This window comes from Physcomitrium patens, chromosome 4 (genome assembly GCF_059467195.1).
Source record: "Physcomitrium patens ecotype Gransden chromosome 4, ASM5946719v1, whole genome shotgun sequence".
NCBI classification, from domain to species: Eukaryota; Viridiplantae; Streptophyta; class Bryopsida; order Funariales; family Funariaceae; genus Physcomitrium; species Physcomitrium patens.
Window position 1 is genome coordinate 3,238,288 of NC_143413.1, and position 14,541 is coordinate 3,252,828.

The 14,541-nt window shown below is 38.7% G+C and overlaps 3 protein-coding genes across 4 annotated transcripts; 2 read left to right on the forward strand and 1 right to left on the reverse strand.

The window, feature by feature from the left end:
* Positions 1 to 954: 954 nt before the first annotated feature.
* LOC112281208 (uncharacterized) lies at positions 955 to 3,646 on the reverse strand. Of its 2 annotated transcripts, none has more exons than XM_024517463.3 (3): positions 3,051 to 3,646; positions 1,948 to 2,634; positions 955 to 1,598 (listed from the first exon to the last, which is right to left on the reverse strand). In XM_024517463.3, exons 1-3 carry the CDS (start codon positions 3,123 to 3,125, stop codon positions 1,218 to 1,220), a joined length of 1,143 nt encoding a protein of 380 aa, XP_024373231.1. In that variant the 5' UTR covers positions 3,126 to 3,646; the 3' UTR covers positions 955 to 1,217. The 2 variants fall into 2 exon arrangements, with proteins under 2 accessions (XP_024373231.1, XP_024373232.1); XM_024517464.3 differs by having other exon boundaries at positions 3,057 to 3,490.
* A 111-nt stretch (positions 3,647 to 3,757) lies between these two features.
* LOC112281206 (uncharacterized) lies at positions 3,758 to 6,902 on the forward strand. Its single transcript, XM_024517462.3, has 8 exons — positions 3,758 to 3,959; positions 4,154 to 4,261; positions 4,399 to 4,732; positions 4,962 to 5,081; positions 5,287 to 5,340; positions 5,536 to 5,702; positions 5,987 to 6,163; positions 6,471 to 6,902. The coding sequence occupies exons 1-8, from the start codon at positions 3,880 to 3,882 to the stop codon at positions 6,694 to 6,696; spliced, it is 1,266 nt and encodes a 421-aa protein (XP_024373230.1). The 5' UTR covers positions 3,758 to 3,879; the 3' UTR covers positions 6,697 to 6,902.
* A 497-nt stretch (positions 6,903 to 7,399) lies between these two features.
* LOC112281209 (uncharacterized) lies at positions 7,400 to 10,357 on the forward strand. Its single transcript, XM_024517465.3, has 11 exons — positions 7,400 to 7,672; positions 8,032 to 8,093; positions 8,201 to 8,264; positions 8,374 to 8,490; positions 8,705 to 8,776; positions 8,953 to 9,050; positions 9,173 to 9,278; positions 9,377 to 9,469; positions 9,578 to 9,634; positions 9,888 to 9,988; positions 10,185 to 10,357. The coding sequence occupies exons 1-11, from the start codon at positions 7,529 to 7,531 to the stop codon at positions 10,255 to 10,257; spliced, it is 987 nt and encodes a 328-aa protein (XP_024373233.1). The 5' UTR covers positions 7,400 to 7,528; the 3' UTR covers positions 10,258 to 10,357.
* Positions 10,358 to 14,541: the final 4,184 nt, after the last annotated feature.

A 14,541-nucleotide genomic window follows, 5' to 3' on the forward strand; every position in this document is an offset into this window, starting at 1 on the left:
GTCTTTCACAAATGAGTCAACAGAAAGTAAGAAAAAAGCGCAGTTATTAAACACCCGATAAACTGAGAACAGGCTTTGTGGGGTCTAAGGCATAAAAATTCATTCAAATGAACGTGACAAACTTTAGAAGAATGTGCCAATGGAATGTGTTGCAAAAGTTTCACTTTGGTGTTCAGTGACAATCCTACATCCTTGTAAAATATGTATGTATACCCTGGACTTCTGAAAACACAGAAAATATCACGTGAAATGTATATTTTACGATTGTTGAGTAGATAAATGGAACTGACAACCGTGACTCTATGGGTGTCAAGAGCAAAATAATTCAGCTAAATTATGCCGTAATGTGAAACTTGTGTAAAAGATTTAAGAGAGTTGAGCTATTGGAAGAGCAGATAATTGATGTTATAGTTTCATACTGAATTGATTTTATAAATTCATGTTGAAAAACTTTAATTGTTTAACATTTTTTCTGATAATTAATCTACTCACCAAAACAAATCTTATAATTGAAATAAATTTTATCAATGTGATGTTAAAGTAATTTCTCACTGTATAAGCATCTCACCAAGGTTTATATTGCACTCTCTTTTTCTTCAAGGGAGAGACAATGTTGGATTTTCTTTTTACTGCAACTAATTTTGTTAATCGTTTTGACCTATAGTGCTTTTCTTTCAAAAGTGATTTTAATTTAAAAAAGAATATCAAGGATATAGACACATCAAATACAAACAACAAAATATCTCATCATCCTCCATTTTTCCTCCTTTCATTTCATTTCTCTTCTTTCCTTCTATTAATTACTATTTTAACATAAAAAAATAATAAAAACAGTAATAATAACAATTAGGACGAGAAGAATTATTTTTTTCAAAATTTTAAATAAATATTGTATTAAAAATGTGAAAGAGAACAATATAAATTGGAGAAAAATGAAGATATGTCTAGATGAGGTTTGTGGAAGTAAGAAAAGGAACTCAGAACAGTATTACAATAAAGAATTTTTAGGCACAATCTAGAAGTTACAAAAGATTTCTCACTTAGGACTACTTGGAGCTACTGATGAAGGGATTTGCCCAACGTTTCTTAAGATCTGTGTTAGAGTTGAGGAATTTGCACCAGAACAGGATGCTTTTCGAGCAGCTAAGATAGAATTCCCACAAGGTGGAGGTTTAGAGTTTGCTTTTGAAGATGTACAATACCAGCATGTTATGAAATTAGGAAATCTGGAATGTAGAGAAAAGTTTTAAGAATTCGGCTTCCTCCTTCTCTCTCGCACGTGCCAGCTCCTCGTTCAAATCTTTCGATATTGTCTGAAAATCTTCAGCATCTTCATTGTCTTCAGTGGTTACTTCTTGGGTTCCAGGGTCGGGACGTGAGAGCGTTGTTTTTTCATTTTCAAGCACCTCGAGACGTTGTTGCTCGCTTCGAAGGGTAACGTCGACCTTCTCCTCTTCTATGCGTTCACGATGGACCTGGTTGAGTAGGCGGTAATCAACGCCACACTGCTTGCACTCCTCTTGATCAGTGTGTGTTTTGCAATACCATATACCCTCACGAATGTGTACACCGTCAACCTCTTTACCTTCATCAGGATCCTGAGTTCATGTCATCAAGTTACATGAGCATTAACTGAAGTCCACATTGAAGAAGACACTGTAAGGCAATGAAAATACGTCAGGAGAAACTTCCAAGACTTTATCATATCTTTGCTTGGACAAAGCAGAAACTTAGGGGTAGCCTCGTCTTGACATCCGAATTCCTGCGTCTTACCTTCGAGAACTGCGTGTACACCTAACATGCAAATGTGAGAAATTGTCACATCCTCTGACTATTAGCATTAGCTACTTGAGGGACATGGAAATACTGAGAGCAAAAAACATGTTAAAAGATTGATATCATGTGAATACTCGAGAGTAAAAAGATTGATATCATGTGAAACGGTACCTTCGAATGAGATTCAATTTCTTCTGCTTCACGGTCAACGGTATCTAGGGCCTCCTTTACATTTGCTTTGAGATTATCAAGAGAGGACCGTTCTGACGAAGCGCCGTCCTCAGTTGCAAAGTTGGAGGAAGTCTTCGAGCTCATACCAGGTCTGTCTACCTCTCCTCTCTCAAGCATTTGCAACAGCGATTTGGCTTGCTCGTGCATGGTCACCACCTGAGGAAGTCGATAGAACCGGTCCATGATTCGTTCACACATGGACACACATTTCTTGAGCAAACTTCGTTTATCAACATCCATCTTGCTTTCGTAGACGATTTGAAAGATGTTCAAGAGCTCAAGCATCTCCGATCGCAACTCGGCATCACGGGGGCCAATGTCCCCTGATTCCGAGAACTGGAAACCACCCAAAGGTTTCGAATTCGCTGCATCGTCACTTATTGCAGGCTTACCAGAAGATGCTTCTGCAGAACTATCTGCCAAGAGTTCTGGAAAAGCTAGGGCGCCGTTCTCACCTGTAGTAACGGTAACCTGTGTCTGGAAGGAAGAAGAATGCGGAGATTGCAGGCTGGTCGGATTTATCGGCTTGGCTTCAAACGCGCTCTCCCACACTGAGAAATCAGCCAGCGCATTGCCGTAATCGTATATACGTCCATAGTCGTTTAATTCCTGTGACCAACCGGGTCCCTGCGCAACCGCAATTCAATTCATCAGTTCCTTGCTCAACAATGTCGCGTTCCTTCATCATGTTCCAAAGCTAGAGACAAAATACATTCCGAAACCCTAAACCCTAGATCCCGATGCAGACGTCTTGGCAAATGTGACCACATCACTGAACCCATGTTTTTAACCGCACAGATTCACTCAACGCCCGTATCAATTCAAATTAAAACATCATATTCTCCTCTTGTAATGACCACTACGCCGCATTTAAATTACAAATATCCACGCATCGGACCAAAAATTCCACTGTGATACATAAACCCTCATACACAGGTCGCTCTGTTCAAACATTTGAGAAGCTCGGCCACATCGAGTACATGTAAAAAGCAAGGGCAGAGGAATTAAAAGCGATTGGAAGAATAAACAGGGAAAAATCTCACCCGCACCTCATCAATGTCGCCCTCCAACAAATTTACGAAAGGAGCCACGTAGTCCTCCATAAGTTCCTCACTCATACGTTGATCATTTCAAACTTCAAATGTTGTACAAGAAGAACTCGAAGAAATAAGGTGGGTGTAGACTAAAGTGGACTCCACCCGACCCTCGGCCTAAAATCTTAAAACCCTAGAATTTTTTCCTTGTCCTTGCTCACATAGTTTGGATGTTCTTACAATTTTCTTTGCAACAGGCCAGTTTTCGTGTGCTTGGATGTCCAGTATGGGATTGCTGAATGCCAAAGCTAAGTCGTAATTAGATCACAGCCAATGTGCACAGCACTGCATACATCTACCGAGTTGTACAAGAAAACATTGACAAGCCAAGCAGGCACACGTTATGCAGACGAGCGATCCTTCAAGCATTACTCGACAGGCCCTTCTGAACAAAAAGGCAGGCTTGCAGACTGACCCAATCATCTATTTTCATTTTTTAACATTTTAAATAACAGAGCTATCCAACCATATTTTCCATACCAATTAAATATCCGACGGATATTTGGACATGACATGGTGATGTGGAGGCTATCATCTGTAAGAGTCTCGTCAAATCAGGAATGACTCCAGCAACCCATTCGTGGTTTAGCGTAGATGTTGCAGCAGGAGCCTATAATTGTGTCCAGTCTTTCGCAAGGCGGTTAGCCCAGTTGCGGGAAGAGAGCAAGCGGACTGTTCTATTGAGGTTCTATCTCGGAACTTGACTGACGCAATCAGTCATTCGAAAAGCTTTCGACAGGAAGTTTTCTGTAAATTGACTTTTGAAACACATTGTGGGATGCGGGATACCGTGTTTGTTGGGGCACACAGCAGTTGCGGTTCCAATATTGCTATCCAGCGGCATCACGTCTATGACCCGTAAGTATTGATTGCTCACCACCCATCACACCCTTCATGTGAGGAATATCAATTGCAATTGGGAAGTATTGCTTGTTTTGTTACTGGGGTCATTTGGCTCCCACGGAGGTGCCCGTGGTCGAATGCGACATGTGTGCATGTCAAGCTCTCCCGCTTAAGTATGAGCGTTTGATGCGTCGGAGCTTGTTATGCAGGTCTAGAAGACCCTGGTGGTTAGTTGCGCTTGGCACAGGACAATCACAAAGTTCGCAGCGCTTTCAGTTTCTTCCCTCTTCGACGTGGAAGTGTAGAACCATTGTCAGGTATGTAATTCGACATGGTCAAAAAACTTTGTACTCTTCTTTTTATTCAAAAGACCTGCAATCTTCATCGAATTACTCTTAGATTCAATGCTAGCGGCTTCGTTTGCACAAGTTCACGGATGTTGAATATGTGTTAGATGTTCACGATTGCCCCGAGAAGACAAAAAGAGGAGAGGAAAGGGTCTCATGCCCTTGATTCCTAAACAAGACACTCAACCTCCCTTGAGTCCTTCTACAATGAGGGTTTACGCAATCTCAGATCTTCACACAGACTATGAGGCAAATATGGAGTGGGTGAAGTGCCTTTCTTCTACTACATATCTGCCACACACGCTCATTGTTGCTGGCGATGTTGCAAACTCATTGGACACATTCACTACAGCGATGCGTATCTTGAAAGAGAAATTCCAGCATGTGTTTTTTGTGGCCGGAAACCATGATTTGTGGTGCAAAAGCACTGAAGGTGACGATGTAAGTAAGACGTCCCCATTGATGATGTTTCTCCCTGCTGAATACTCTCCGGAAGAGGTTGCATAGTTGATTACTTGGATTATTCTGCCAATTCTTAAGATTGCCGTAACACCTGAGATTAAGGTCGACTAGTAAACATTTTATTAAAAAAGAAATAAAAATAAAAATGCAAAATGTTTCTCCTTTAGATACTAAGGCTTGTTAGGTTTTCTTTGTTGTTGATTGTCAGGTGAATTCTGTACTGAAACTGGGCATGCTGGATGATACGTGCAAATCACTTGGTGTATATACAACTCCCAAGAAATTGAACGGGGTCTGGATTTATCCGATTCTTTCATGGTATCACCAGGCAATGAATTGATGATCCCCTTCACCTTATGAACGCATGCTTCCATTCTTGATAGCTTGACAGCGTTATTAATAAGTTCGTCAGAAAATTTAGGCATGATGGAATACGAAGTGTGGGTTTGATGAGCTTGGCAGTTGTTCCACTGTCTTGCACTTGTAGTACCGACATTTTGTATTTTAACTCATTTTTTTACTTCGTGCTACAGAGTTTTGATAAAGAGAAAGACATTCTAGGGTACAATATTCGGCCACCACACAAGGTATTCTTACTGTTACTTCTAGGTAAATAGGCTGTATCTACAAGATCAGATGGAAACCTCAGAAATTATTTTTCGTAAGGACGCTACAAATTTTCACAGTATTATGTCCTGCATGCGACAAGTCTGCTTCCCTTATCCCTTACATTTGTTAGCTATCTCTCAAGTTTGTCTGATGTTTAGCTTGTCTGTATGCAGGCTGCTTCAGACTATCGACTATGCAAGTGGCCACTTCCGCTTGATGATATGAATGATGGATGTCTTGCGCGTTATTTTGACGAACTCAATAGGGAAGAGTTTCAAAGGGAAGTTGCGAAGGATCAGGAAGACTGTCAAATTATTACTTTCTCTCATTTTCTGCCTCGGTACTCGTTCATTACTCATTGCTGCCAATTCATAGTCTCTCATTTTGAGTCTTTGATTTAAAGTATGTTGCTCCTCGATTATGGCATGATAAGATCTCACGTTGGAACCATATGTTAAAATGGTAGAGGATTTGGAAGATGTACGAAAAGAGAATTTGTATATTACTACGCAGGTTGATGAGATCCTAACGATCACAAGCATTGAATGTTGAGTTTTTCAATGAATAATTCTGCACTCTTTTGATGACTGATTCTAACTATTATATGGATGATCTCGTGTGTAGGTATGAATTATGTCCAGAAAAGCGCATGCTATTTTATCCCAATCTACCGAAAATCACAGGCTCCGACTGGTTGGAGGCAAGGTTGCGCACTATACATGGACGTCACGGAAGTCCAACTGCATGCCATGTGTTCGGCCACACACACTTCTGTTGGGATGCAACCTTGGATGGTATCAGGTATTCCTCTTCCTTCAATGCTCAATTGGGGCCACTGTTATTGAATCAGTTTAACTACTTAAAGTAAATTCCTCGGAATTGAGTTGAATCAAGTGGCTTTTCTTACCTGTCTTCACTTCTTCACTCCTTATTTACTTCAAATTTCTATAATCAGTAATTCGGTTTACTTTCTCACGAACCAGGAATTAGTCGTCAAAGTGCTATGTTAATTATAGTTATATCCCGATCAGATGTATGCAGAATAAGTTAAATGAGTAATAAAGTAGGTAATATGAACATTCTAAAAAATGGTTTGTTGGCCATGCAGATACATTCAATCCCCTCTAGCGTACCCAAAGGAAAGAGAGAGGCGCATCAACGGAGGAGTAGATTGGTTGCCCTTGTGTCTTTACGATTCTGACAAGGGCGGTTTAGTGGAAGGTCCGCTGGACTGTCACTGGTCCAACTATTATCGTCTAAACCAAAGAGATCCAGACAACACAGAACTTGCACCGTGGGTAGCAAGTCGGTATCAACCAGTGGTAGCATCCTAAATGAAACACTCTACATGAAGTAGATGTGTAGTTGTACTTCAATTCTAGCCACCCAAGCTTGTGCACCAGAATGAGACAGGGCGACCTGCTGCCACTAGTTTTGTATCCATCCTAGTCCAACCCAATTGTTTTTTCACCGTCCAGAATGGTTGTAGCACTTCAACTGTATATCTGAAGATGTAAATTAAGTTATCATGTCCACAAAATCGCCGCTCACCCGACAGTTTTCAGATAAATATTAACTGCACTATTTGTCCGATGGGTTCCGGCCTCCAGGTTCACTGCACTGTATTTCCTTTTCTTCAATCATGCATCTCGCATTTCAACACTCCACACCTAAATTTGTTCCTGTTAAAATGTATCATGTTGCGTAGCGAATTTGTTGGTCTGGCAATTCGAACCTGAAAATTCTAAATTGAACGATGATTCTGAATCTGACACTACAAGCATGTTAGAACCCAAGTCCGAGTGAGAGGTGAACAAGTCTAGAACTATGTCAGAACCAGAACTCTGACTACGGGTAATATTCCCTGTGACATTTAACATCGTCAGGTAACGAGTAAGTTAGCCATATCCTGTGAACCTTACTGGGGTGAAATCAGCTTACATCAAACAAAGAAGCTCCAGATATTCTTGTCATTGGAATCTGCTCTATTCTTATCGAAAGTGCCCTCAGCACTGATTGTTCTTGTAAAGCATCAATCTTGTTTCCAGTGTCTTAGAAACTTGGAGAGTGTCTGGGGGCGTGGGGGTTGTTTTTTTTGTTGGGTTTCCATTACTTGTCCTGTCCATTACTTGTTCTGTACATAAGCTGAGGAAGTAAGGACCAGCGATGGACGACGGCAAGGTGCTCATTACGGGAGCATGCGGTTTTCTGGGCAATTTGTTGGCGACTCACCTCGCCTTATACCACCGCAATCTCATTCTTCTGGACCATTCTCCGCCACCATCCAACCCCGTGCCTGACGCTGAATATGTGCGTTGCTGCATTCCTTAACAGAATTCTCGTCGTATCTCTAGATGCAATTAATGATTCTACGCTCTAATTCTTTGCCATGTTGGGATCGGATGTGACGACGCCGTATGGATCGCAAGGGGTGTTTGATGGAATGGACGCGGATGCCCTTCTCTCCAACCCTGGTGTAGCCTGTGGAAAGTAATTGGAAGCTGATTCGATTGGATATTGGAATTGCGCCAGCACGAGCTTCTTCTTCGAAATACTCGATTAAGGGTTACACAATGCGTACTCGTTTACATGTTTGTTAACAATTCCCTGACGATGTTTGAAAGCATGTTTGATGGGGACTAATCGGGGAGATTGTAACGATGGAGCAGGTGACTGGCGACGTAGCTGACGCCAAGCTTCTCGAGAGCGTCATCACCGCAGATGTACACAGGTGTGGAAACATCACCCTGACCCATTGCTTCGATGCGGGGATGCTAAATTTTATGCCAAGCAATTCGTCCCTATCTTCTAACAAAAGAGGGAGTAATCTTTGCATAGGATATATCACTTGGCAGCGCTGGCTAGTTCAGGCTCGGAGGCCAATTACGAGTTGGGTTTAAGGGTATGGACCTCCTCGTATTGCTCGTTGATCTGTGGACAATTGGATGGAGCTACTTTATGTTACTTGCATGATTTGAAGGATATTTACTGATTCAGCCTTCTCTGCACAGGCGAACGTTGATGGAACGAGGGCAATTATCAAGCGGTGTAAAGATATGGGGCATTGCCCACGTTTGGTGTTCTCCAGTTCTGTTGCCGTTTATGGGCCCCTGCCAGCAAGTATTGTGGTAATGCGGAGCCGGATCCCTCAAACTTCCACTAGATATGTCAGGAGTAGCGGAACAGACAAGAGGCCATTCTCAAACCTGGCGCTAAACTCTTCATTCTCGCTTTGTCCATCGTGACTCGTTGATTACACTTTGCTTTCATAAATTTGTATGATTGCTCTAGACTCTGCAAATTATGTAAAGTATGTCCATAACTTTGTTATTGTGTATGAAGGAGGGAGTAGATGGAGAAACAAAGTTCACAGATACTACCACTGCATTTCCTCAGTCCTCTTATGGCACACAGGTGCACAAATTAACCCGTGGTTAATTGAATAGGTTTGTTATCTTTCTCGGGGCCTAACCCTGGAAACAGAAATAAGAGAATACTTGAAATAATGATCCTGAAGATGGAAATGTCTGAGATTGCACGAACGCATTTGTTTTCATGATCTGATAGTGCATCTTGATGCGCGTGAACAGAAATTGATTAGTGAGCTTTTGATAAACGACGCTACTCGAAGGGGCTTTGTTGATGGACGGTGTCTCAGGCTTCCAACAATTGTTGTCAGACCTGGCAGGTACGGAACAACCACTTCCAATTAGACGATTTTTGCAAGTTGTACATTATCAATCCTCCATGAAGATTGTTCTTTATTCATTGTTGATTTTAATTGAATACTAAAATGTTTCTCCTCCATAGTCCCAATACTGCAGCATCCTCCTTTTGTTCCTCCATCATTCGGGAGCCACTGAAGGGAGAAACTGCGGTTTGCCCTGTCGACCCAAGTTGGCCACTTTTCATGCAGGTGTGTGCAGGTTCTATTCCAGTTAGCTATTTAGGCGTTCTATTTGAGTATCCTTGTAGTTGTACGCCCAAAACTTAACCAATGTGTGTTATTTCCAGTCGCCAAGGACTGTGGTGCGCAATCTAACGCATGCCATGAGCATCGAGAGCTTGAAAGGAAATGAGCGAGCCATAACTCTGCCGGGCTTTACTGTGAGAAGTCTTCTTCCTACCTTTGATTGTGATTACTTCATAAACGATTGTTGATGATGTCGCACTGTTTGCTCTTCGCGGACTTAGATCAAGTATGGTACTATGCAGACCACTCCCAAGGAGATGGTAGAAGCATTGGGAGAGGTCGGTGGCGATACCAAACTGGTAAGCCTATTTAAACGTCTACAATCAAGAACTTTGATAATGTGTTGGCCTACTGAATTCCCGCAAGGTGACCCAAGTTGAGGCCATTTAATCAGTTTTTTAGGCTTCCAGAGACCTTCGCGATGGCTGAAAGGCAGAATCAGAAATTGAGGACTTTAAAATCTGTAAAGATATTTTATTTTACTTTATTGGCATGTCTGGATATTTCCTTTGCATGAATTGCGCCACCCACCGCATCTGTACTTGAGCACAGGTAATTTGGGAGCGTGATCCTGTCATCGAAAAGATTGTGTACAGCTGGCCGGGCTTCGTGGATACTCCTTTTGCCAACTCTCTCGGCTTCCATGTGGACAAGTAAGTGAATTGAAGCTTGTGTCTCTAACCTGTTCTGTTCCTTTCAAATTCTCATTGCGTAATTGCTGCTAAGTTAGAGAAAGCATAGAGACTTTCACAGAGTCTGGAAACGTGAAGTGGTACCGTATCGGACTCTGGACCTGATATCCCAAGCTTATAGAGCTCATATTTAAGGTCATGTTTGTGTGTAACACAGGAGCATGAAAGACATTGTGACTGCTTACATCGAAGACAATAAAACGGACGTAAAGCGGTTGAACGCCAAGTGAAGACTCTAACGCCAGGTTTGAGATCAAGTTGTTGCAAATGACAAAATGTAATATTATGAACCTTTAATAATAAATACCCGCTGTTTCGGTAATGTTATAATTGCTTATTTGACTTGTGGGTGCTGTTTCATAGTGGTTTAAATTTATATTTATACTGGTCTTGAGCCATGTCCAGAGCCTCACAGTCGTTGAATTGGATTCTGCTTAAAGATTAACTTGGATGACCATTTAGAAGACCAGGTCATACGAGTGCAGCTTCTAAACCAGTAGGGCAGGAAAGACTTGTTGGGTGCATGTAAATGTGCATCTTTGGAAATGTTTTAGATGGATTGGAAACGTACCGAAGTTTAACCTGTGATATAAATTAACCGTTCAAACAAAGAAGTGCTATTTTACTGTCTAGTTAAACAATAGTAAATTCTTTCTATAAAGAGGACTGCCTTTCGAAGGGAGTCAATAGCCATATAAATGTTAACAAAGGTTAAGGTTGTCACCTTCTGTTGGTTGCTAGCTAATACTTCCAATGATTTCATACTGCCAGTCTTCTACATTGACACATTGAGGCAAAAAAAAAAATTGCATTGCTTTTCTTTTGGTTAGTATGCTCTTAAAACAAGCTTCAAAAAATCTTTAATAACAAGTTATTATCTTCATTGATTTTAAACATTGAATTTGTGGCAATACCACATGCAGGCAAATTTGAGGTTGAAATTGTTACATCTGATTGGTTGGTTTTTAAAACTAACTTAAAAACTCTTCACTAAAACCTAATATTGGTTGTTTTTAAAGAAGTATTATTTTTAGAATATTGTATTGTGAAATTATTCCATTGGACATTGGTTTCTAAGTGTAAATTTCAGTTAAATAAGTCAAGAATTGTGTACATGTTAATAAACAGTACAATTATACTATGTTGATTTAAATAATTTCCAATGTCATCATAAAGTTTCGAAGGGGCAATTTATAATTAGAAATTAAATTATGGCACATTTTATATTTAATCTTTTGTTTCCTTATATAGTAAAATTTTAATTCTTTGATTTTAAATGTTTTAATTTATGTAAGAGTTAGAAACTTATTTAATTTTGCGTATTAAATTCATTTTTTGAAAACATTTATTAAATATTTCTTTATTAATAATAAACTTTAAACTTAAAAAAAGAAATTATATGCTTCAAACCAACACAAATTAAATTTGATACTAATTTTAAAAATAGTTCTAAGATTGAAAATTAATAAGTTAGCTTAGAAATATTCAATGATATATTTTTTAAGATTCAAGTTTGATTCATGTTATAACTTTGATACATTACGAAGAATAAAGAAATGTATCAAAATATTTTTATTCTAAGATTTAGATGCAAAAAAAATTACAATACTAAAGTTGATTTTTTTTTAGTTGTTAATACAATAAAAACTTATCATTAACAATAATTTGTTAATATACTTAAATCTTAAATCAATTCACCTATTTCTCAACTTAATCTATCTTCTATGATTCAATCTTTGTGACTACTTTTTTGAGACAAGACCAGACTATCTCAAAAATCCAAGTTCTTTCTAATCCACAGCAACATAAAGCCTCATCACAAAATAGGACAAAACTGATTAGAACAAAACTGAACAGAACTAAATAGAATAGAACATGAAAGACAAAACTAAGCAAATGGAAACAAAAGTGAACTGAACAAAAAGATGCAAAATCAAATTTTACTAAGGAAAAGGATCCAAAGCCATACTTGATCAAATGCTCCAAAAGGCCTTGGTGACTCTTATTTATACCTTAGAATGTTCTTAGGTGATAGGCCCCATTAAAATAACTACCTTAAATTCCTTTTCTAGAAGGTTTTATGGTAGGCTCCACCTATATAACCGCCCTAAGTCTTTTCTAGAAGGTTCTATGGTAGATCTGATCTAAATAATCATCCTAAATTTGTTTTAGAATGTTCTACAATGGATCCCATTTGGTCCACTAACCTAACTTCAATTTTAAAAACTTCCATGATTCTAACTATCTATATAATTATCTTATTTATATCTTGTTATAGTTAATCTTCTTCCTTTAATGCAAAATGTCCTTGTTTTGCTCCAAATGGTATCTTTGAATTGTTTCTTGGTAAAAGGGAGGTTTGTGCAGGTTCTTATGTTGCATCATGAATGCGATAACCTTTCCAAAGAACTTTGTACTGAAGTTGTGGATGTCTACTATCATGATAAAAGTAGCAATGTTCTAAAATGTTGTCTATTTCATATTCTTGTTGGTCATCAACTACAACTAGTAGTGGTGGTTATTAGTATCGATCTAAAAAGCACTTTGGCTCAATATGAAATTCCTTTACTTCCAAAACATGAAAGATTAGATAGACGCAAATATGTGGCAAAAGCTCAAGGTAGTATGCGACATCAAAAATCATTGTAGAAATAGAGAAAGGTCCAAGTCACCGAGGTGCTACTTTATGGATTTGGATTGATGTAGCAAGTGGCAAGTTGGCACTAGAGAGTAATACTTAATCACCCTCCTAGAAGGTCTTGTGTTTTCGATAATTATCCGTTGTCATATAGCGTGATTTACTATCTGGGAATACATTGGGTATCTAGCTATAGAAAGTTTAGCTTAAATTTTTATATGTATCTTGTCTTAGCTTCCAAAACTCTTTTATTTTGCACAAAATTCAAAATATAGCATAATCTCTTTAAAATATATTTTTTCCGCAAAGGATTTTCTCTTCCCAAACTTTAAAAATTCATAACTCTTGATCTAACCATTCAGTTTCTTTCAAACTTGTAGAATAGGTAGAATTTATCCTTAAGTTTTACTTCAAAACAAACCAACATGAAAATCATTCCATCTTTTGGCATCTAAGAAACCCTAATAGATACTCTAAATCCTAATTTACAAGCACCTGAGCAATATTTTCTTAATATCTCAAGAACCCAATACTCAAATGTCATTAAACTTATGTACAAAGGTTTATTAACATAAATTTATACATTTCCTAAAATTTTGAGCCAAAACCTTGTCAAATTGCTCAAGATATAGCTCAAGACACAACCACTAGTAAATCGAGTCACTTACTACTCTTAGATTGCATGTGCTGACTTCAAAATCCAATAACTCTTTCATTGTTACTTCGAATCTAGCAAGCAGTATAAAAAAATTATAGCCGCAAAAGTGTTTTTTCTAGTTGCGGTCGCCCATCCTCAATTACCCCCCGCACGCGTGCATTCTGTCAAAAATAGTGACAGTAGCTCCAAAATCAACACCTTAACTTTGAGCGCCTATATCTTCTTTATATAAACTTTAAATCATACAAGATTTCTACCAAAACCATAGCGAAAAACCTAAAATTACTGATCTTAGCCTTCAAAGCTCAAATGGCCAATAGAGAATTGCAAGCAAAATTGGATGTTGACTAGTATTAAGAAAAAAATGGTAAATAACCAGTACTTTCTTGAATACTATCATTGTAAGCAAACTCCAAGGGCGACAAGTATTCATCCCAATCATTATGATGAATCACCACAAATACTCGCAGCATATCTTCCAAGGCCCAATTTATACGCTTTGTTTGTACATTTGTTTGATAATGGAAGGCTATAGACATAGCAAGTTATGTGCCTAGTAGCTTGAACAAGGCTTGCCAAAAACTTCTCATGAAGTGTGAATCTCAATCTGAAACAATGACACGAAGTAATCCATAGCGATGAAAGATGGTATCAAAGAAGACTCGTGCAAGCGTTGGGGCATCAATATCCAAGCACATAGTGGGCAAGAAAAGTTGCTTTGATAGTTCATCCATAAAAGAAGTACTACAATATAATTATGAGGCGTTTGCAGCAAATACGTAATGAGATCTATAGTCACTTGCTCCCAATATGCCATAAATAGTAAAATTGGCTGCAATAGTCTAGGAGAAGTTTTATTCCATACTTTATCATCTTGATATAACTCACAAGAAAGTACAAAGGCTTGAACATCATGATCCAAACATGCCCAAAACCATATCTTTGAGATCCGTTTTACAGTCTTTTCTTGCCTAAAATATCTAGATATTGGGATGTCATGTCCCTCCTGAAGTATGCGTGTCTAGAATTTAGCATTGTTGAGTACATAAATTTTTTTTAAAAAATAGAACAAGCCATCATTAAGAATGTAATCTTAATATTGTATATTATCCACCTTCAGTCGATTGCTAACCATCTTAAAATGAGCATCCTATTACGTAGCTTCTTTCATCTTTATCTCTTTGAATAGATTTGAAATGATACTACTAATGGTAGCAA